Raw genomic sequence first — 23256 nt, forward strand, 5'->3', positions numbered from 1 at the left:
AAACCAGGTTTGAAGCGTATGGAAGGAGAAGCTAGTCTGTGGAAAATTCTAACAGTGATCAGCTATGTGAAAAGTTATTTAAGTCTTGTAATATGAGTTAAATGACATTTTAAGAACTCAAATATATTTTTGAAGACTTGGAATAAAAACCCAAGTGCAAATGAAATGCAAACATTTTATTCAACAAATTTTGAATATATCATCTTAACTGGAATTTGGGCAGACTTTTGGAGTATTTTAATTCAACAAGTGAGAAATTAACAACTTTTGATTTGGACTTATATTCAGAGCACCTTCTTTTGTCATCTTTAAATTGCTTTATAAAGAACTGAGAAAAATTCAAAATATAGTAGAATATAAAATAAGAGCAATGCAGATGAGAAATTAATATAAACTATTCTGACATCAGTGAATAAATTGTAACCCCTCAAAACAATTGTAATCATAACAAAAGTAGTAACTCAATAAGCAGAAAAAATACATTTTAAATAGAAGCAATGACTAGGCCAGATTGCTTGATAGTCCAGTTAGGGAAAAGGAGTGAATCACATGAACACATTGTAAAAAGATTTTAATTTCTTGCCTTTTACCAAAAAATACTAACATTGACAATAACATCAAATATATAATATATATCTACAGTAAAGATATTGACAGAAATTGCTTAATGAGTGCCATCTTTATAAGGATTAAGATTATTTTAAATTGTTCACTGTATAAGAGAATCTGAAAAGACCCTATAGTGTTACATTTCATATATGGAGGAATCTTGCTACAGGTTTTTTTTTTAAACTTGCCATCAGTCCTAAAATTCACATGACAGTATCTATAATGAGTTGTGAAGCTGAAATTTTTCTGAACTATATCAATAATCATTATAATTTTCATTAATCAAACTAGAGGAAAGACTAGATAATCTTTCTAGTCTTTCTGTGGAAAATAATATTACAACATTTTGTCATATGAAGAGCTGATTAGAATATGAAGCTCCAAAAGTAAAGTGAGATGAATTACAAATATAGGTCAAGCAGTTGACAGTTATTCATTTTTTTATTTTGTAATATTTGTGGAATTTGTCAGCTTTTTAATATATCTAATTTGTTGTTAATTCCTTGCATATATATGCATATGTATATGTATATATATATATATTCACTTGTGTGATTTCTATAGATCACTTGTGTATGTAATTTTTTTTCATAATTTAACTTCAGGCTCCACAAAGCCTTCCCTGGCTGTATCTTGTGCCTGATTCTGACTGAATAGGAGAGCAGGAAGACCAATGAGAAGGTGATTGCTCTGCTCTGAGATCCTGGAAAGGGTGATAGTAGAAAAGTTAGAGAGAAGTAGATTCCAAATATATTTCAGAGCAGATCTGGCAGGAGTGGCTGAAGAATTGGATGTAAAGCATGAGGGAAAAGGAGAAATCAAGAATGACCCATGCCTCCGCCACAATTCTGATTTGAACAGTTAGGTGAATATTATCACCATTACCTGGAAGCCTGGAGAAGGAGCAGGCTTAAGGAAAGAGATAAAGAACTCTATCAAACATGCTGAGTTTTTCATGATTTCCTCACTATACTACACTGCCTTTGAGGCTGCTTGTCTCATTGTACCTTATAGTCATGCCCACGTTAGATTGTAAACTCAAAGAGAGCAACAACTGTCTTCTGTCTGTGCTCGTGAGCATAACATTTTCATTTAGTTGAATTTAACATGTATTGCACCAACTATATATGCAAGATGCTCTACCAGAATTTTATTTAAATCTTGTAAATCAAACTCTACCTACAAAAAAATGCGAATAGTTAAGAACCAAGGTTTAGAATGAAAGAGACCAGGGTAAGCACCTTAGTTCTGTTACCTCTAATCATGGGGTATGTTATTTGAACAATAACATAACCTCTCAGAGCCTCTTGTTCCTTATCTTAAAATGAGAATGATTATTCCTATTTCACAGGATTATTGCAAGTGAAAATAGACCAGTGTGTGCAAAATGCCTAGCATACATGAGCACTCAATAAATGGTAGGATGCACTTGCATTTGGTTTTCTTGCCAATACAAATAATATCTATAGCACAGGCATCACACAATCAGTATACTAGAAAATGTTAAGAGAGAGAAGTTACATTTTCAGCCTAAGAACCTATCTTAAATAATTTCAGAAAGAGATAATAGGTTTTTGCACTTTCCCAGTCCTAAAAGGGGGAGGGGGTAAAAGGCGCTGTGAGCAAAAATAGAATGAATTTACCCAATTCTTTACTGCACTATTTAACCTCTGCTTTCTTAATCATATGCACAGCAGGGGAAAGGATGTGCTAAAACAATTTATGTGTCATGAACAAAGCAGCCGCAGATTTTAGCTCAAAAATCACGCTAGGAAAACCACCAGTTGGAAGTAAAGTAATAAGGCCAAATTTATTTTTTTAATTGAGTCTTGAGTTACAAGCAACCCTTTAATTACATTAATCAAGCAGCCTTCTTCTCAGCAAATGATGAGGGAAATGCATTGTTCTAACTTTTGCTAAATTTGTTTTTAAAATTGCTGGATATTATTTGGACATATGGAAATAAATCTCTTAATTTCCTTTTCTCCATTGTTTCACTGTAGCTATAGCAAAAGACAAATATACACTTACTTCTAGACATGACTGACTCTAAAAGATTATACATCAAATTTTAAATTTAAAACCTTTACAACATTTAAATATTTAAAACATTAGCATGCCTCAAACAAAATTTTACACGATAACTTTTATTTCAGTTGTTCTGATCTTTGACTTTTTGAGATGTTCCCACAAAATCCTCAAGGAAATGGGCTTTACCAATGCATGATGTCAGTCAGAAGGTTACTTGCCCCATATGATAGGCTGAAAACCAACGGTTACAGGAAATTAAGTGGCTTGTCTGAAAGTTGTGTAGTTATTAAATGTGCAAGCTGAAACTCAACCTAGACCTGATTGGCCCCAACTTTCGCCAACACTGTGTGTATCTCCTGTCCTGGAATGCTCTCCTTACCCTCTATACTTTTGAACATGCACTTCCCCTGTCTGTCTGTCTTTGTTTATGGGATTGTCTCTTTATTCACCCCCATCTACATGCTATTCCCTATTTATCCTTCAAAATTTAATACAGGTACCATCTCCCCTTTACGCTTTTCCTGAATCCCTTCCTCTGTTCTGTTCTATCAGAATGAAGTAGCTGTCTCTCCTCTCTATTTCTAGAACACCCTACATATTCTTCTAGCAGTTATTTCACTCTGCAAATTATCTTGTATATCATCCCTACCAAGAACCCCATGTACACGCTAAATTGTGACCTGCTTGAAAGTAGAGGAATATTTGATCATCCCTGAAAACCTAGGGCCTAGACAGTGCTGGTTTATAGTGGATACTCAGTAAAGTCACACTGCAAATGATTGCATAAATGAGAATTTTAAAAATAGAGTGCCTTGTTTTCTGAAAAAAGTATGAAGCTTTGAGGAGGAGCTGGGAGTTTAGCTGAACTTTTGAGGGTGCATAGGATTTATGGAGAAGGAAGGGATGTTAAAATTTAAAGTAAGTGATTTGTAGTAATCCCTGAATCGAAATTTTCCAGAATATAATATCATTACAGGAAATGTCAAGGAAATTTAATTATATTTCTGTCATTGCCAGAATGCAATGAAATTGAGAATGCAATAACATAATTAATATTTTACAGTAAGAGCCCTAAGAGTATACATTAAAAATTTTGTTTTCTGGTCTTTAAAAATTATTACTGCCAGGTAATTTACACTTTATTTAAGTTAGTAACAACAAACATGGCATCTTTTCAATCAGTGTCACCAAGCAACAGTTCTAATTTGATCTGATATTTCGTAAAAGAAACTTATTTGAGCCAGATAGTTTTTCTCATATAACTAATAACAATTTTGGTTGGTAATGAAACAAAACTAGTCTTCAGTAGGAGGCAGTCCTGTGCTTCACTGGCATATCAGCCCTCCTCATGCTAGGGGGCACTAAAGAGTCAGAGCTGATGTCCTCAGAAAGGAGATGCCATCAACCCTGATATTCATTGCTGTACAACAATCATACACCAACATCTAAAAAAATACAAACACCTTCAGTTCAGTTCAGTTCAGTCGCTCAGTCATGTTCGACTCTTAATGTCTAAATAAGAGAATGGAGTTTGAAAAGCCCAGTAATTCAATAATGTTGAAATAAAATATGGTAAACATTTTGAAATGTGGCCTTGTGTTTCTAAACGTACACCTTTAGTCTACAGACCTGTATTTAAGTAAATCAACCGTTTGCTACTTTTGTCTTGGATTTAGTATCTAGTCATTTGCAAGAGCAGCAGCATTTCAGTGCTATTCTTGTGTACATATAGCCATTAATGTTTGTCAAGGGCTTTGGGAGGAAAGGACTACATAAATGTCAGTAGTTATTAATATTTGGATGTTTTATATTTAGCTATCAAATGTGTTTTTCATAATCTGTGCCCAGAGGTCTATCTGTGTCCCTCCAACTGTAAACATTTAAAGCAAAAATAACCATCAACCAATAATAGTGTTTGTTCTGTTCTTCTTTATAATTAGAGTAATATTTATCAGTAATTAACAACTATGTTCAACTTCTTCAAGAACCAAATTTATTTTAACATGTTTTCATATGCAAGTTATTTAATGCCACCTATTCCTCTGACTTTGGGTGATTATGATGAGAGTAGCCAGCTGACACAGTATCCACCCACATACTCCACCTTGCCCTGCCCTTCCCTTCTCTGTTCTTGTCTTTAACGGGCACATCACTCAGTCATTCAGTCGTCAGCTAAATAAAGTGGGACTAGCCCAGTAGTCCTCTCTTCTAACCTAATCGTAGTTATTTTCACTTACTGTTATAATTGATTATACAGGTGCTTGTATCCCCTGCCTTCTAATTCTACCTCCAGACTAACTCCTATAAGAGCAGAAATCCTGCCTGTGATGTGGCTGCCTGGATGGAATACATTCAGATCAATTGAATTGAACTGAAATCTAAATCTTATACAAGAGGAAAAACTCTTCTTTTAAATGCAATCTGGTACAGCATAAAGTTTACTAGAAGAAAATCAGAGCAAAGCCAGCAAAATGGCTTTCTATTTTTCTCTTAAATGGTATTTCCACTTTATTTTCTTTGAATGATAACAATGTATTTTTTTTAAGGTGTTGGGAGAATGAAATAATTGGGTTGACTTGCAAGTGGTTCTCCAGTCTAGAGTTCAAATTCCAGTAGGTTTAAAAAAATAGACTTGGGGTCCTCTTACCACATGCTTATCCACTAATGCATTTTTAAAAGAATCATACAAATTTCCATGTTTGGCATTGACTTATAAGAACAAGAATAGGTCAAAATTTATTGGCAGAGCTACATAAAGCAGTCTACGAATATAGGCCTATACTCTTTCTGGCTCAAGCTAGCAGCATTAGCCCTTCACTTTTATGAGCACTAAACTCCACTCTAGTTTTAATATAATAATAATAATAAATATAATAATAAAATCTTGTTTATATAAGAAGTTCATCTTGTTAAAAATGCATTGAGACTCATGGTTCTTTATAGGACCCAATTTATACTGTCTGATGATTTAAAGGTGATAACTTAATGTGATTCATTGCCACCTAGTTCTGAATTTTAATAATAGAACCACTCATCATGATTTTTTCATTTCTTAAAGAACCAGCTTGTCTAAAACCATTGCAGTGTTTTTTACTGGGGTCGTCTGAACTACGGTTCCCAGAATACTCTTAAAAGGGGCATGCTTATGTATTCTGAACAGCCATAATCTATCGTGACTGGTGCCAGGTCGACACATTATGAGTTTACAGTGTCAGCCCAGTGAATTAAAGCTTTGTTGTAGACCAGCTTGCTATGCAATTATTTCCAGTTCATATCCTATCGTCACTCTTCACATGACAATTGGCAATTTCCATTTAGCATTGTAAGCATCCATATTTTGCCTTAATTGTGCTGTCTGATTCTGCACCTAGAATGGAGTGACATGACTGATACCAATAACTTAGAAAATAAATTTCACTGTCACTGGAACCTATTTAAGGAATATTCTATGTTCTTTTGTTGTTGTTGTTGTTGAGCTATTTGTTATTTATGTTAAAATAATAGGAAATGAATTTAAATAGAAACACTTCTCATGTCTTATCTCTGCAAACAAAAAAAACATAATTTACAATAAATTAGCACAGCAGTTGTTAGTGTAGCTCAGCTTTATTTTGCAATTCTCACACCTAAGCTCACAAGATGACACTTTTTCTGATAAGGTAATCTTTATAAGGTAGTTTTTGTAGGTGATTAAAGCTGACAGATGCTAGTGAGATGGTGAAGTTCAGAGATATAACAGCAAACACTTTTTAAAAATTCTCATTAAAGTAATAAAATATCTGTTGATCTACCAATAGAAAAATTGATCTGACAAAGGATAAGTTAGTTACAATGCTATATTGCTGTATCCAAACCAAATTAAAATCATTTATAAATAAGCAAGTAAACATGATTATAACAAAATAAAGAAATGGTATTTATTAGGAATAAAGAATTACTGTAAAATCTTATCTTCCCAGTCATTTCTTAGTATTTACCATCACTGCTGAGCTGAAAGAGAAGAAAATGTTTCAAATATAAACAGAAGCTACAGAAATAGAATATGTCTTTTCATAACATTTTGATACTCTATCTGTTCTTCACAATATGACCTGAACTCCAAATTCTTCAGAAGTAAAACCTTCATCTTTCCTAGGATAATGACGATAATCAGTGGACTTATGTTTTCAATGATACTCCAATCCCAAATCTGTTAAGATCCAGTTGTAGATTGAATAATTTGATTAACTCGATTAATACTGTGACTTAGTTTTGCAGTGTGCCTTACTTATTATTATGGGTTTAGTTCTGCTTTCTCATATCTAACAGAAGAATTTTGAAACAGTAACTCATTGTCCTTGCTTGTTTTTGATTACTTAAATGACATTAGCTTTGCTAAAATCAATCTGTATTACAATCCACTGAAGCACTGTATTACAGCATGTGCCATTCTCCAATTTTCTTATCTAAATATCAGTTGTCTGATGTACAGAGTTCATTTATAAATACCAGGAAGTTCCCTGAATCAAGTAAATTAACATGCTGGGCCAGATTCTCCAGAGCAACCCCTCATACCAAGGCTGTGTTCATACAAGTGTGAAAACCAGAACGATCCTTCAAGGGTTTTCCTGGCCTGAATAATTTCCTCATCAGGGAACAGGCTACACTCATTCTAATATTCTGGTCTCATCACCACAATCTATTCATTTTGCAAAACTCCATGGACACCCCCTGGAAGAATCTAACCATTAGATTCGAGGAAAATGTAAAGTCATGGAACTGGACTGGACAGCCATGATGAGGAGCAGCCTGAGTTACAGGTCATAGTGGGAGGGCAGGGGAGAGATACAGAAAAAAAAAAAATCATAAAATTTGGCACCCCCTATACCAACAGACTATATAACAGGGGGAAACTAGTAATAGGATGATATACTGACCAAATGAGACCACAATGATTTCCTGCATTCAGTTATTCAATAAATATTTATTACTGTCCCACTATTTATCAGCCACCTGCCAGGCAGTAAAGTAGGGAACAAAACAACAAAACAGACCAAATCCCTACCCTCACAGAGCTTTGTGTAGACTGTGTTTATTGTAGACATAAATATGTGACATGAAGATGTAAAAATAAGAACAAGCTTCACACTTTTAAGCTCTTCCTACATGCCAGGCACTCTGTCCGTGCCTTAAACACATTGATTTAATCCTCACAAAACACCCATGTGGTGGGTGCCTAACATCCCTGTGTTCTAAATGAGGATAGTGGCCCTTGCCAGAGGACCATGGGTGAGTAAGCATCCTCAGAGAGCTGCAGTTATGCCTTTTGCTTGTGACAGTGAGTGTCTGAGTGAAGCAGCAGATAATGCAGGTTTTTTGGTGCAAAGAATTTTAAAATATGTGTGCATTCTCTGTTTCCCACTCAAAGAAATGAGTGATTCAGGCTATGAAAATAGGTGCCTAAAATCCACAGGACAGAAGCAAGACCACAGTCCCAATAGGACAGCTGTTGAGATAAAGCCAAAGCACCACTGGGTTTGTGCTAGAAGAGTAACTCGGCACAGCTGTCTAATTCTTTCCACGAAATGGTTGGAACTGATCAGAAACCAGAGCCACAGGACAGACAATGAAAGTCGTCCACAGCAGACCTAATATCTTATTCACCCAGGTTGACTTTAAAATTATATCAGTCATGAAAATTATTTCACTGTCTTCTGTTGTGAGTCATTGGGCTATATTTAATTTTAATCATTAAAATGTAAAAATAATAAAAGCCACCAAATAGTCTATAGTCAATTTTCTGATAAAGCAAATTTGTTTTTTCTCCCATTTGTGATTTAAATGGCCTCCAGAAAGTTTTTTGGAACTAAGTGTTAATTAAAAATATGGAAATGGATTTAAAGTACATTACAGAGCACAGTGGAAGAATAATCACAAGAGATTTGTTCACAATACCATACCCATTTCTCAATGTGTTTTTTTTAACTATCTAGGTTATTGGTTGTTTTTCTGCATGCCTGTTTCTAGAAGAAAAAAAAAAAAACCTGTGATTCCAATGAAAACAGTAATTACAATTACAACAAATAGGATAAATTGCTATTTGAACAGGAACACGCAGTTTTAGCCACCAAAAGCAAACTGATGCTCCTAGACTTTCCTGTTTACACAGATGAATTTAAGCATGTTCTCAGATTACTTTATAAACCAAATGCTTTTTATATCTTGCCATCTTTAAAAACAAATTCAGTCCTCCGTGCCTTACTTTCATTAGCTTATTCTGAAACAATGCCCTACGGTGCTGTGAGGAACCAGTGAACAAATTCTCTTCCTGAAATTCCCTGAGAAGTTATATTTTCAGATATTTAAATAGTGTACATACATCATTTACTTTTCTGAACCTCTCAGTTCAGTTCAGTTCAGTTCAGTCGCTCAGTCGTGTCCGACTCTTTGCGACCCCATGAATTGCAGCACACCAGGCCTCCCTGTCCATCACCAACTCCCGGAGTTCACTCAAACTCATGTCCATCGAATCCATGATGCCATCCAGCTATCTCATCCTCTGTTGTCCCCTTCTTCTCCTGCCCCCAATCCCTCCCAGCATGAGAGTCTTTTCCAATGAGTCAGCTCTTCACATGAGGTGGCCAAAGTACTGGAGTTTCAGCTTTAGCATCATTCCTTCCAAAGAACACCCAGGACTGATCTCCTTTAGAATGGACTGGTTGTATCTCCTTGCAGACCAAGGGACTCTCAAGAGTCTTCTCCAACACCACAGTTCAAAAGCATCAATTCTTTGGTGCTCAGCTTTCTTCACAGTCCAACTCTCACATCCATACATGACCACTGGAAAAACCATAGTCTTGACTAGACGGACCTTTATTGGCACCTCTAGTTTCTCATTATAAACTCGAGAGGAAGATCCTGAACTAGAGAGAAAGATTTTAGAGGATCCATAAAGAAGCAGAGGGGTTTCACTTGCCCCTATGGATTGGGTATATGGACTTCGGAGTCAAATAGATCTGGGTTCAAGTTCTGAGGGAATTCCACATACTCTAGCTGTGTGACCTTGATCAAGTTACTTATCCTCTTTGAACTTTAGGTTCTTCCCCCAAAATTGGGATCAATAAAACTTCTCCTCACATCATGGTATGAATTGAAGGGCCTGATATTTGTAATATGCTTTCTGTAATGTCATTTCTAATGCCTAGCTTGGAGCAAGTTTCCCTATAAATGAGAGTGGCCCTTTTTCATCATCAGTGTTCAGCTTCCTGGTCATGGCAAGCACTGACACAACTCCAGTGGGTACCATTCAAATTGTTTTGGAGGTTGGGGGCTGCCAGTGGACAACCCATGGAAAGCAATGTGAATCATGGCCCCCAGAGCCAGGCACCAGAAAATCTAGCAATTTTTTAATGTTATTCCCATCCAAAACTGTAGGGAGGACAGTATCTCTGAGGAATTATTTAGAATTTTAAACTACACTGACTGATAACTATTAGTCAGCTTAAGCAATACAGTCAAGTCTTTGAAATGCTGTTTTCATTGTGCTAATCAAATGAATACTCTAAAACTCCATTCATAACTGAGAAATACAGGCATTGCACTGATGCAGAAGTGAACCATTAGATCTGCTTGTCCAAGCAGTATCATTTTTCAGGACAAACTTACAAAACTGAATCAGAACTGATCAAACAGACTGGCAGCCCTGAAAATGTTTTCATGGATGGTTACCGTAATGGAAGACTCAACACCTAATGAATGCCTCCTGTGTACAGAAACCTGAGCTGAGGTCCCAGAGACATGGTTCCTGCCCTCAGGAAGTTTCCACAAAGTAGTGGGAGATCACTCATCCATGGTTGTAACTCAAGGCACAATGTACAAAGTACTATTAAGAGGAGCAGGGAATATTCTGAAGCACAAGAAAAATGTCACTGAGGTGGTTTGAGCTGGCCTGGAAGGCCAGATGGAATATCAGCTGGCAAGGAAGAGGGAGAAATACCCTCCCAGGCAAGACACTGGTTGGGAAAGCACCTCCATCTATGCTTTTATTTTTCCTGTGAAAAAATATTTATTGAGCACCCCTCAAACTGTACTGCTGGAGAAGACTCTTGAGAGTCCCTTGGATTGCAAGAAGATCAAACTAGTCAATCCTAAAGGAAATCAGTCCTGAATATTCGTTGAAAGGACTGATGCTGAAGCTACAGCTCCAATACTTTGGCCACCTGTTGCAGGAGCCAACTCATTGGAAAAGACCCTGATGCTGGGAAAGATTGAGGGCAGCAGGAGAAGGGGGAGACAGAAGATGAGATGATTAAAAGGCGTCACTGCCTCAATGGACATGAGTTTGAGCAAACTCCAGGAGACAGGAAAGCCTGGTGTGCTGCAGTCCATGGTGTCAGAAAGAGTCAGACACAACTAAGTGACTGAACAACAGCAACACTCTGTGCTAGGCACTGTACTTATTTTGTGCAAGCCAAGTACTCCAATATGGCCGGAGGTACTTAAGATCTGTAAGGCAGGAATTTGGATTTGAAGCCTTCCCAATGGGCATTGTTGTGTAAAAGAAGGGAGTGGGTCTGGCAGACATCACTGAGGTGCCCCCAACATGCTTTGTGACTGATTTAATATCAGGGACAAGGGAGAGTTAAGTACTGAAGACAACCTCCGGGTTTTGAGTCTGGCAACCAAAAAGCTGGTGATACCATCAAGAGATAAAGCAAATGGAGGAGGAGTCAGTTTGGAGAAGATAAATAAGTAGAAATAAATGAACAAGCCGCAGCCTGTCTGATTCCAGTAAGCACTAAGTGTGTAATCCAAATATTCCTCTACATCATGACATAAAAATACTGAATCTGAGGCTCTGTATAGGCTGGCGACTGTGAGTCTTGTATAAATAGAGAAAAAACCACTTGAAATTTAGTAACATAGGATAGAACATCTGTAACTGGACTAGAGATGACCTAGTTCAACCCCCTAATTTTACAAATAAAGAAACCACATCTCAGACATACTCTCTACTGAATGGCAGAGCCAACCTAGGACTCCCAGTACACATTTAAGGGGGGAAAAAATCCAAATTTCTAAAACATTCAAATCTGGAATAAAGATACCACCTAAATTTTTCATATGGTGAAGGACAGGGAAGCCTGACGTGCTACAGGCCATGGGGTTGCAAAGAGTTGGAGCCAACTGAGCCACTGAACAACAACAAATTTTTTCAGAGTTACTGTTACTTCAGTTTTTTAACTAAACTAGCGTGATTTATTCAGAGAAGGCAATGGCACCCCACTCCAGTACTCTTGCCTGGAAAATCCCATGGATGGAGGAGCCTGGTAGGCTGCAGTCCATGGGGTCGCTAAGAGTCAGACACGACTGAGCGACTTCACTTTCACTTTTCATTTTCATGCATTGGAGAAGGCAATGGCAACCCACTCCAGTGTTCTTGCCTGGAGAATCCCAGGGATGGAGGAGCCTGGTGGGCTGCCGTCTATGGGGTCGCACAGAGTCTGACATGGCTGAAGCGACTTAGCAGCAGCAGCAGCAGCAGCAGCAGCATGATTTATTACTTATAGGTAAAAGGTCTTTTTGATAAAATCTCTTGCTGTATATGCCATTGTCCACAGAGTCAGTTTTGTAGTTAATTTCAAAGAATTCAGATTCCATGAAAAGTCTTGAAACTACGGTACCTAGAGCTGTTCCTTGCAAGGGAAGACACGCCTCTTCTTAGGTCCTTAAAAAAATAATTGTCCCATGTAAATAATAAGGGGCTGCCCTGCATGGAAGGAAGGGCTTGGGTGCTTCCTGAAAGAGCCATGTTTCTAGAATGCCAGGCACATAAGAATAATCAACAGCAGTTTCCTCTGAAGCAAGAAAATCCTGCCCCGCTGACCAGAGTGCCTAATACAGTTAAAGAATTAGTTGAGATTTTTAAAAAGGAGGGGGAGGGAGGGGGTGGAAACTAAGCAGAGAGAGAAATATTTATAACTATGACAATGTGTTTCCTTGTAATAATTTGTGAGCCCACTGGAGAAAAAGGAAACATATAAACTATGAATAAAATATCCAAAATATAAACTTTATGCCTTCTGCAAATTTTCTTAAGTTAAAAATTAAGATTGAGGTTGACTAAAGTAAATGAGTATATTTTCATGGTCTCTTATTTCCTTGATGCTAAGGGTTACCAACTGATTTACAACTTCCTGTGTTGTTTTTTAATCTATATTTGTCAGCACATTTTTAATGTCAGATTACTTAAAATAGACACTTGGGCCTAAGAGGTCAGGAATAATAATATTCTGTTGACTTTTGTAAAGATTTCATAGCACTTACAAACATTCTAGTTTAGCCCAAAAAAGCCTTATATTTCTAAATGAAATAAATTTCAATATAGTTTTAAAGATTTTCTTTCAGCTGATGGCTTTGGGACTGAAGTGTAGCTCAATCCATATACTTTGAAGTTAAGTAAATTGCATGTGTAGCTTTCTCCAAATAGTTTTAGCCTCCTTTTATTCAGATAACTTAAACTGGGAGAATAACAGAAAGTCCATGAAGAGAAAGTCTAGAACCAAGAGGATTCTTCCATTGTAGTTTCTCTTCTAACCATTATGATTTGTAGTCTCTCATAACATCTGCAAGTTATAGATACTTGTTCAAAAGGAATATTTTCAAGTATAAAAGCCATGAAATAGCTTTATCTTCATATAAGCTATCATAAGATATAATTAAATGCAACATTTATAAAATCAAAATTTTAAATTTATATTTCATAATTCAGAATAGGCTCTCCACAAAGATAATTGCATAACTCATTATTCTGACTAACTGATACTTAATTTCCTAATTCTTAAAACAAGAGGTAATTTATAGTATTTCCTCATTTTTAAGTACTAGAAACCTCAAATTTAAATAGAATACACTGGATGAAACCAAACAAAAATTCACCCATCATCAGGGCTGTTTGAAATAGTTTACAGTGAGTTCAGTGATATGCCTTTTAGAGTATAACTTAGTAAAATAAACAGATACAATCTGAGTGGCTTCTAAAAGATATTTTTGAAAAGAAATAGTTTTTTTCTAATTATTTGTAATGGTATTAACCATATTTTCAGTCTCTCACCCTGAGGAAATTGCACAATAAGGACAATTCAAGAGTCAAAAGTACAGTGCTGAACTTCGTAGTTGTAATAACCCTGGTATTTTGATTTTCACAAGAAAGACATGTTGAAAGTTTGCCCTAACTGTGCTTTTGACAAAATTTGTTAAAGGAAATCTTTTTAATTGAACTCAATCTGGGAAATCACAAGCCACATTGGATACTGGAAAATGAAAAATAAACAGAGTGATAAATTGGGGGTGGGGGAAAGAAGCAGATTTTCTAATTTTGAAAGTTGAACATAAACACTCTCCTTTTCTAAATAAGGTGATTTGCCATAGTCCTGACCAAGCCACATACCTACCTAATTATGTCATGCTGTCTAAGTCCCAAAAGAGAAGTTGTTTGGGTCCAAGGAATTCATCAAATAAAAGGGCATTGGATATATGTTTGGTATTTTAAAAATTGAGACTATATGGAAACAGGGTGATGGGATGTCATCATTAACAAATTCTTCTGAGTTAATTGGATTGCTTGGGCAATGTTCCAATTAAATATAGAAATAGCATAGACTAGTATCCCCAACATGGCTACTCTAATCTGTCTTCCAGTGTCGGCATTAAAAAGATGATCCTTTCCATAATAACAGTAATTATAAATGATAGTAATATAATACACCTTCAGGTTCAATAACAGTTTCCCTTTGAAGAACTCCCAACATTTTCACTCACATTATCTAATTTGTGCCTTGAAACAATTAGCCAGGTAGCAATTATCATTATCTTCCTTTTACAGATAAATAAACTGAGGCCTAGGGATTTCTTAGCATCACACAATTAGGAATAGAACCAAGTCTAAAACCTATAATTCAGTTCTGTATCTTCCAGATTATTGCCATCTTTAGAAAATATCTGAGTTTCTAAAGGACTGTTCTGTCCCTCAGGAATTGTACCAGAGCCAGATCAAAACATCTTTTCCTCTTAAATTGCCTTTACAGTATAAGAAGGTACTCTTTTTCAGATTCATTAGAGAGGATTTTGTCATCTGAGGTCTTTAAGATAGGGGTACTCAGATTTCTTTTCATGTTAGAGGGTTGGCCTTAAACAGAAGTACACTTAGAAATACTAAAGATGTCTAAAATACCCTGAAATCAATTTATTTACCTATCTAACTTAAAAAAAAATAAGCCCAAGTTAAACAAGATCAAATCAAGAGATATAAATAAAGTGGGCATAAGGTGTTAACTGGAGTGTCCTAGCCAGATTGCGAATTGGTTTACTGGCGCCTGCCAACCTAAATTCCTCCTTGCAGCTTTAGCTGGACTTGGTAGTCTTCATTTCCTGTCCTAACTTGTACTGTTACCGTTCCCTGTTTAGGTGATTAGCATGTGAATCTGATGGTCTCGGAGCTCTATTAAGTTATAAATGTTCAAACTACCAGTATGCTGTGGATAAAAATAGAAGTTGCTATTAGATGTCTATTCATACCCTGCAGAAGCCTGGCAACATTTTGAACCTTTTCAAAATGTAAATACTGCATATTAAGCATAGGAAAGAAAATTAATGTGCTGCATTTGCGAATTTATTTCCAAGTCAAAAATGCAACTGGGGAGGAGGACTCCTAGCAGAATTGATATTCTACATTTATAGGGTATATTAAGAAATTTATAATGGCCTAAACACACACAAAAAAAACACTTTAGAAATGGATTAAAGTTTCTCCGATAATCTCAGCTTTTGAATTTCCTCTCTTTTCATTTTAAATTTATGGCCTCAGTATGACATTACCAGAGTTGATTGCGTTTTGCAGGTGGCATTCATGTGTTGGTATTTTATGTGTTGTATGTGGTGAGCAATGGGTTACAATTTGTGTTAAAATTTTCCAGAATGACACAATACGTCTTAATTAGACTTGCAAATAAGTAATGCTTTTTTTCAAGGAGAGAAAATAGTTAAAACATTACAGGAATTTTTGTGCTTTTTTTTCCTTAGTATTGGGGAAGTTTACCATAAAGTTTTTGTTTTGAAATTTGACATTTTGTAGTAAATTCTGATTTACCTATGATGTCATCATCTGACAATTCCAAAATTGTCTCTTTGAAGCATACCAGTTTTTTTGTGTCTGTAGCTCAAAAAGAGTTTAATGACTCTTTCTTGTTTTTTGCCATTCAGAACAGAAAATTGTCATTCCAATGGCATTTTTAATATTTTGAATAACTTAACTGACTTTAATAATTGCCATCTTAATCATGGATTTCAGTGATATAAACACTACTAACAAATCACCTACGGTTTTTCTAAAGAAAAAACTATACTAAATAAATAAAAATAAGCAAAAACAAACAACAAAAATAAGAAAACAAGTAATAAACACAATAAACTAGAGTTAATGCAAACTAGAGTTAATGCTACCAATAATGTTAACACATAAAGTAGAAAAAGAAAACATGAAGTAACACAATTTTCAGATAAGATCTTTATACTGCTCAGACACAGAAAGATCTGGAAGCAGGTTTTAATTCCTGTAAGTATTTTTTAGACCTAAACTGACCCTGTCCTGAGTTCCAGGAGGTTGAAAATCCTTATTATTTATTCCTGTAGTAAATGTCTATTTCATACTGAATATATAAATTCTTAAATGACTTCTAGTGATTTCATTTGGCTTGTAAGTAAAGATTTTGGATGTTTTTAAAGCTGCATAGTGTTTGTTGATGAAATTTTGTACTTCCAAGTATAAATTATGCCAAAAGCCATTTACTTGATATTCTTTAAATACCATGGCACAGTTCAACTAAACTCAGATTATAAACCATCTTAAATAACTCTAATGCAGTGTGCACTTAATGAACACTATAGCCAACTTAAGTTAATTTTCATGTAACAGATAACATCTGGGGGAAATGTATACTGGTAAGTTATGCAAAACAAATTTTCTAACGTCCACATCTGTAGATGTTATTTATTGTATGTTCACTTAACAGTTCATTATTCTGTTTAGAAATCTATTCTCTTCTTTATTAGAGCTTTTAATGTACTCACCTTAGTTCAAATGGTCTGCTCATTATCAGAAAAAATATAAATGGCATTCACATGGAACAACATAATTGTTTTTATTATATCCATTTGTGTGCAAGCATTCAAAAATGGCAAGAGAAACACATTTATTGCTTTACATTCAAAGTAATATTTAGGGGGTATTTGAAAGTCAGGCAAAACCAATCATTTGGTCAAATGATGTACGTATATAATCAGAAACTCCTGATTTTTAATTCCAGCATTAGGCCTCAGGCAAATCACTTAAAGTCTTTCTCTTTGTTTTCTGATCTGAAGATTATGGGTGCTATTCTCTTATAGACTCAAAGAGGGGGTTGCTAAACCAGAGTACCAAGTAGGAGTATTTTTTATAAACATACTTTATACTTTTTCTGTTTTTATTTTCCAGATTTAAGAGGTAATGTATTATACTTTTGAGGGAAAAAATATGAGACAATTACAGTTCTACAGGAATATATAAAATAGTTATAAAACTAGTTTAATTTGCTTCAGCTATTCATAGACTTGAGGAAATTATAACGTTCTTTCAGAAAATCTAACTTAATAAAGCTGACCATGTCTTTCTGTTTTAAATAGATTTTATTACAGAACCAGTGATGTTGTAAAACATGAGGTTTTGTTTAAAAAAAAAATACAAAGGCCTAATTGTATTTTTTAAAGAAAGTATTGCATCAGACGGTTTCATTTAAACATATTTGCTGGCTCTGTGCTCTCACCACAATTATTGATTCTAATTTTCCTTAAACTTGTTTTCTAAAATGGCTACTTAATGGGGAAAAAATCACTATGATGCTTCTGGGCACTATGTTTATTTCAAGCTATATATTTGACAATGTACCTTCGTACTACTAATGAAATGACTTTACATTTACCCTCATCTGAAATTGGAATTTATTTTATTTCTCTCCCTTACAGTATCTTACTAACGTAACCAAATATAGACTCTTTGTCAAAGGAAAACATAGCTGTGGTTTGGTTCATTGACGGTATGCAAAATACCCTGAAGTAAAGAAATCCTCACTGCTAGTTATTGTACATGAATCAAATAAATGAATAGCTATATGAGCTATACTCACAAAAATCAAGGAAAAGAAACCTGGTTCTCAGTCAGAGGTTTGGGTTCTTGGGATAAATAGGAGCTTCACCCCACCGAAAAAATGATGATGTGGAGCTGAGGAGTTCCAGGTTTCAAAGTGTGTGCCCAGTACACACACACATGTACACACACATGCACCAGTGCCAAAGACTTGGAAAACAGAGGAGTTGGAGTTGGCGAGCAGTTCAGATAAACTTTATAAGGAAATCCAGCCCACAAGGGATTTAAGGAATAAAATGAGATCCGTAAGCACAAATATCTGTTTGCCCTTAAGTATTTAAATGTATAATTTATTGGAAGAAAGGATACAGGTGGGCAGATGGTAGAATTCTCTACTACCAGGTTGGAGATGTGATCCATTGATGACTTCCACCAAAGGGAAATAAAATTAGCAAAGTCTTAGCCTGTGTATGGAAAACTATACCAGCAAGACAGATATGGCAAAAGCAACAAGATAAAATTTTCCTTCATTAAAAGAAACTACTTTAACCTTGCAGGTTATCTCCTGCTTACCTTCTCAGTGCCTGTGGTAAATAAAATAAATTCCAGTCAATTCCTTTCTTCTTTTTTCAATGTCTAACTCACTACCACTCCCCTCAAATTTCTAGTTTTACCCTATATTAAAGTCAGCTTTAGTGAATTTAGTCTCCTTTAGTCAACCAAGTAAATTCCTCATTATCTTCCCTTGTCTCTGGATTCCTATATACAGCTTATTTACTTTATCTGTGTTTCAGAAGACACTAAAATATATTTAACTATGTCACTTTTCTAGCTTAGTAAAATAAAGTGCAATATAAAGTGCAGGAGGATAAAAAAGCAAGCATGCTGAAAAAAATTTACAAATTTTGTGAGGAGATGAAAATGCTCGGATGTCCCATTTAGGAAAAAAGAATATTTTACTAATGTGAAGAGACAGAAAGATTATTCTGATACAGTTTTTTCGATCTTCTATTTTTATTAACATTTAGTCATCTTGGTCAATTTAGGATGAATAATCTGGAATGATGTCATCTAACAGAATAAAGATTAAGTGCTTAATAATATCAGCAACTTCCAAATGTGGCAACATGAGGACATATTACAGTTGACTGAAAACGGCATAGGCCACAAAGTCAGCACACCAGGGCTTAACTCCTAGCCCTGTCACCAAGTAATTATTTGACCTTAAGCCAATCATTTAATTTCTTGATTTCCAAATTGCCTTGACTGTAAAGTTACAACACTTCAGTCCTTATATATGTTTATACTAAGCAGCAACTTCCTATAAGATCAAATTAAAATTAGTAATACAAATTCAAGGCAAAATATATTGGTATGACCATGCAATAACCTAGCCTTCAGTTCATTCCAAAACCTATCTAAATCAAAAGTATTAGTATGTAAAAAGTGAAGTATTATAATACGTGGAAAAGTTAGAAATGAACATGATGATTTCAGGGTTTTTCCAGGCCCCATGGGATGGTAATTATTTGGTGTTTATGCATTTCTAGATTATTGTCTTAGAGTAGGCACTTTTTTTTTAATTTTTTGTCTATATCTGGTCTTAGTTGTAATACTCTGTCTTCTCTCTAGTTGTCATGAGCAGGTGCCAGAGCCCATGGGTTCAGTAGTTGTGGCACACTGGCTTAGTTGCCCTTAAGCACATAGGATCTTGGGCTTCCCAGGTGGCACAGAGGTAAAAAATGCACCTGCAAATGCAGGAGACTCAAGACATAAGGGTTCAATACTTGGGTTGAGAAGATCCCCTGGAGTAGGAAATGGCAACCTGCTCCAGTATTCTTGTCTGAAAAATATCATGGACAGAGAAGTCTGGTGGGCTAAAGTCAATGGACTCACAAAGAGTCAGACACAACTAGTGTGTGTGTCCACACACACACACACACACACACACAACACACACATGGGATCTTAGTTCCCTGACCAGGGATCAAATCACCATCGCTACCTTAGAAATCATATGCTCAACCACTGGGCCTTGAGGGAAGTCTCAAAACTTGTAGTCTTGAAGACTTTGTCAGCATACAGTGGGTAGCTTCATCTCAGAGCCATAAAAACAAGCTCCTAGGACCTTACTGAATACATGAGAACATGGGTTTATTGATTTACAGTGAGGAATGTAATAGGCATGAAGATCAGAGCACTCAGCTGTAGAACAACTGAGTCATGTCTGTAGAACAACTGAGATGAGAAGTCAGATTATGATCAGAATGTTGCCTTTTAAACATGAAATCAAAGCAAGAGGAACCATTGAGAGGCATCAGATGTTTAGTGTCATCTGTACCCTCACCTCTGCTCTCTCCCTCAAGGCATGGTGAGGTGGACACTTCTTTGACTCGTTTCTTCATTTCTGCTGTTGACCACCATCACCCTTCTCTGATTGGCACAATCTTGCCACAGAATTGTTAAATGTTTTCAGTGACATCTTGCCTTGCCCTCAGTATTTTTTCTTGACTTTGCACATCTCCTCTCTGAGTTACTCTGTGCTAACTTTGTACGTTAACCTTTAGAACCTTTATTATCCTCATCACCAAGTTCTCTTGGCCATTTCACCATTGCCTGCAAGAACAGCTAGACTCTACTGGGTAATATCAATCACCATCAGGCTGTCATTGAGTGTTTTAAGATCAAACTCTACCAGAACTGGAGAAGATGCACAGAGAATCTAAAACATGGTCTCTGCCTTCAGAGAACTTGTAGGCAGGAGGAAGGGAACACTGACCCATGGAACAATTCAAGATTAAGGCAGTATAAAATGAAGTCCCAAACTACACAGTATAGAAAGATAAGACAGTGGGGGAAGTAAAATGCTAATTATCAGAGCACAAAAAGCACTATAAAGCTAAGAGATCTGTGGCATCAAGAAATCAGAGTCAATGGCATTTAAAAAGTAATAGACTTGGAACTTTGTGTATATTGGCTGAAATTGTGGTTACTCACCCGAGCTTTTGTCATAATATAGCTCTTCTCTTCCCCTCTAGCAACTGATAGAAGTTGTGAATCCTGCCGATCACCCTTTCCCTGATCCTCTAGAAGAAGGAATCTCATTTGATGTTTACTCAACATTCATAGAGCCACCTCCACCACTGGATATGGAAATAAAGGTATGTTTCCTTTTGTCTCTTACTTCACTGTGTCTCAGTATGATATTCTCTAGTAGGAGAAAAAGAACCAAATGCACTCCTATTTTCCTTCCGACCTTTCCTAGTTAAATATAAATGTTTCTTTGGCATTGATTCACAGGTGGGCCAGCTGAGGCTGATTAAGCAATTTTAATCTTATCTGCTCCACCTTTCCCAATCTCTACCTTCATTTTCTCTGAGTAGGTAAAAGCACCGCTTACTGACCTGTCATAATGCTCATGAATAATGAAAATGCAGGAAAATGTCAGATCAAAATCCACCTAGATTGATATCATTTCTGATAGGAAAGCAGCCAAGAGAAGTCTGAGGCTACATATAAATCAGTAAAGGCTCCAGAAACTACTTGAGTGTTGTTTACATTTAATATTCTAGGGGTTGAATCAAGAACAAGGCCCTGAAGAGTCCCAGCCAGAAGCCGATACTTCAGAAACTGATCTGTTAGTTGGTTTCACCATTGAAGAGATAAAATCGGTGCTGGACCAAGTCACAGATGACATTTTAATCAGCATTCAGGTACTCAGCCTTGATAGTGTGCTTACTTGATAGTGTGCTTACTTACTTTATTACTTGTTAATTAGCCAACCTCAACCTTAATGTCTATAAACACTACCCATGCTCTGCCAGCAAGTGTGATGCTGATGATCGAGCAGCTCAATGTAACGTCTCCACATAACTCTCAGTTGTGTCATCTGAGACTCAGTAAGATCACAAAATAAATTCAACAATGGCACATTTTGTGGTATGTTACCAGTTTACAGAATCACGCAGCATCAAGACCCATAAACACTTGATGCCCAGTCACACTGACTGACTGCTCATGCAGGGGTAATGATAGTACATTTAACACCAGACCATCATTCTTAGCTTAGTCTTTCCATGAAATTTCTAAAGAGAGGCTTTCTTATCTTTGAACTCCTTTGCTCCTTTTCACATATCAGTAAGAGCTGATGGGTGTGTGAAAGTGGAAGTTGCTTAGTCCTGTCCAGCTCTTTACTGAGTAGCCCTTCTCTTCTCCAGGGGATCGTCTCAACCCAGGGAGCGAACCCAGGTCTCCCACATTGCAGGCAGATTCTTTACCATCTGAGCCCCCAGGGAAGCCCAGCTAATGGATATATATTTATTTATTTATTTATTTATATATTAATGATTTACCACTGACACCAATGGCTGCATGAAAATGGTGATGACAGCAACCATCTCAGTAGCAACTGCTAATGATAAATCAATAGGCTTAGCTTTATCCTTAATTTTTTTCCTGTCCAAAAAAATAGAACGCCACCTTTTCTACCTCAACACAAAGACTTGCATCATTTCCTAGGCAAAATGATTGAGTCATTTGCATATTTTGAGAGGATTTATATTTCCTGAGGAAATAAACATGAACCAATAGGACATTATACTGCATGTTTAAAATATGAATGCATCTCAGGGAATGCACTCAGTTGTTTTTTTGGACATGAGACTATATATAAAAAGCACTCTGCATTAATAACAATTTAGAGGAAACAAAAGATTAGCTTGGCAATAGCATACCTTGTTACTTGTTTAATCATCAAGTGTTAATGTACTATTTACACGAACATTTAATAATTCGATGCCAACAGAATTAGCCAAAGTCCTCGGCTTAATAAGGGGTGTTTAGTGTTTACCAGAAATAGTGAAAGGACACGTTTTACACAAAGCTTTATTGTTAACAACCCCATGAATGTAATAACTGGTTACTCTGTTGAAGGGCAGAGAGCAGCTGAATTAAGCTGAGTTCAAAACATATCTCCTCTTTAGATTTGATAACATTTCATCTAAATATAGTTTATGGATAATCATGGCCCTGGGCTCCTTTGTGATCCTGTGGCCCTGAAATTATCACCAAGGCCCTATACAGTAATAAAATTGTTTGCAAGCCCTCAAAATTGAAAACATCTTTACTGAGGCCATGTTCCATGTTCCATGAGCAGTATGTTTAAATATTCATTGACATTTCTTTAATATTAGAGTCTGTAGTATTTATATCACTACCTTTATAGCAAAAGAAATATGATGGTTCTATGTGTAAGTGTTGTCCCACTGGCCTGCAGCCGTTCTTACTGGGCCTGGAAGTCCATTAGCTGGCTCATCTAAATGTAATTAGGCATAGAGAGAACTATGGACACTGGACGACAAGATCCCCCATCTTGTCAAGAATTAGGCATAGAAAGGACCAGAGGTGAGGGATGCAGATCTTTCAGGTGCCTTGATCATTTCCATATTAAGTAGATTTAT

The 23256-nt window shown here is 36.1% G+C and overlaps 1 protein-coding gene across 1 annotated transcript in view; it reads left to right on the forward strand.

Annotated features, from left to right (window-relative positions):
* The window catches only part of CABCOCO1 (ciliary associated calcium binding coiled-coil 1), a 161703-nt gene that overhangs the window by 132868 nt on the left and 5579 nt on the right, over positions 1 to 23256 (forward strand). The window contains exons 6-7 of the mRNA XM_069571748.1: positions 20836 to 20958; positions 21370 to 21510. Of these exons, the coding sequence (XP_069427849.1) occupies positions 20836 to 20958; positions 21370 to 21510 (264 nt within the window). The remainder of the gene's footprint in view (positions 1 to 20835; positions 20959 to 21369; positions 21511 to 23256) is intronic.

Source organism: Ovis canadensis, chromosome 25 (genome assembly GCF_042477335.2).
Source record: "Ovis canadensis isolate MfBH-ARS-UI-01 breed Bighorn chromosome 25, ARS-UI_OviCan_v2, whole genome shotgun sequence".
NCBI lineage: Eukaryota > Metazoa > Chordata > Mammalia > Artiodactyla > Bovidae > Ovis > Ovis canadensis.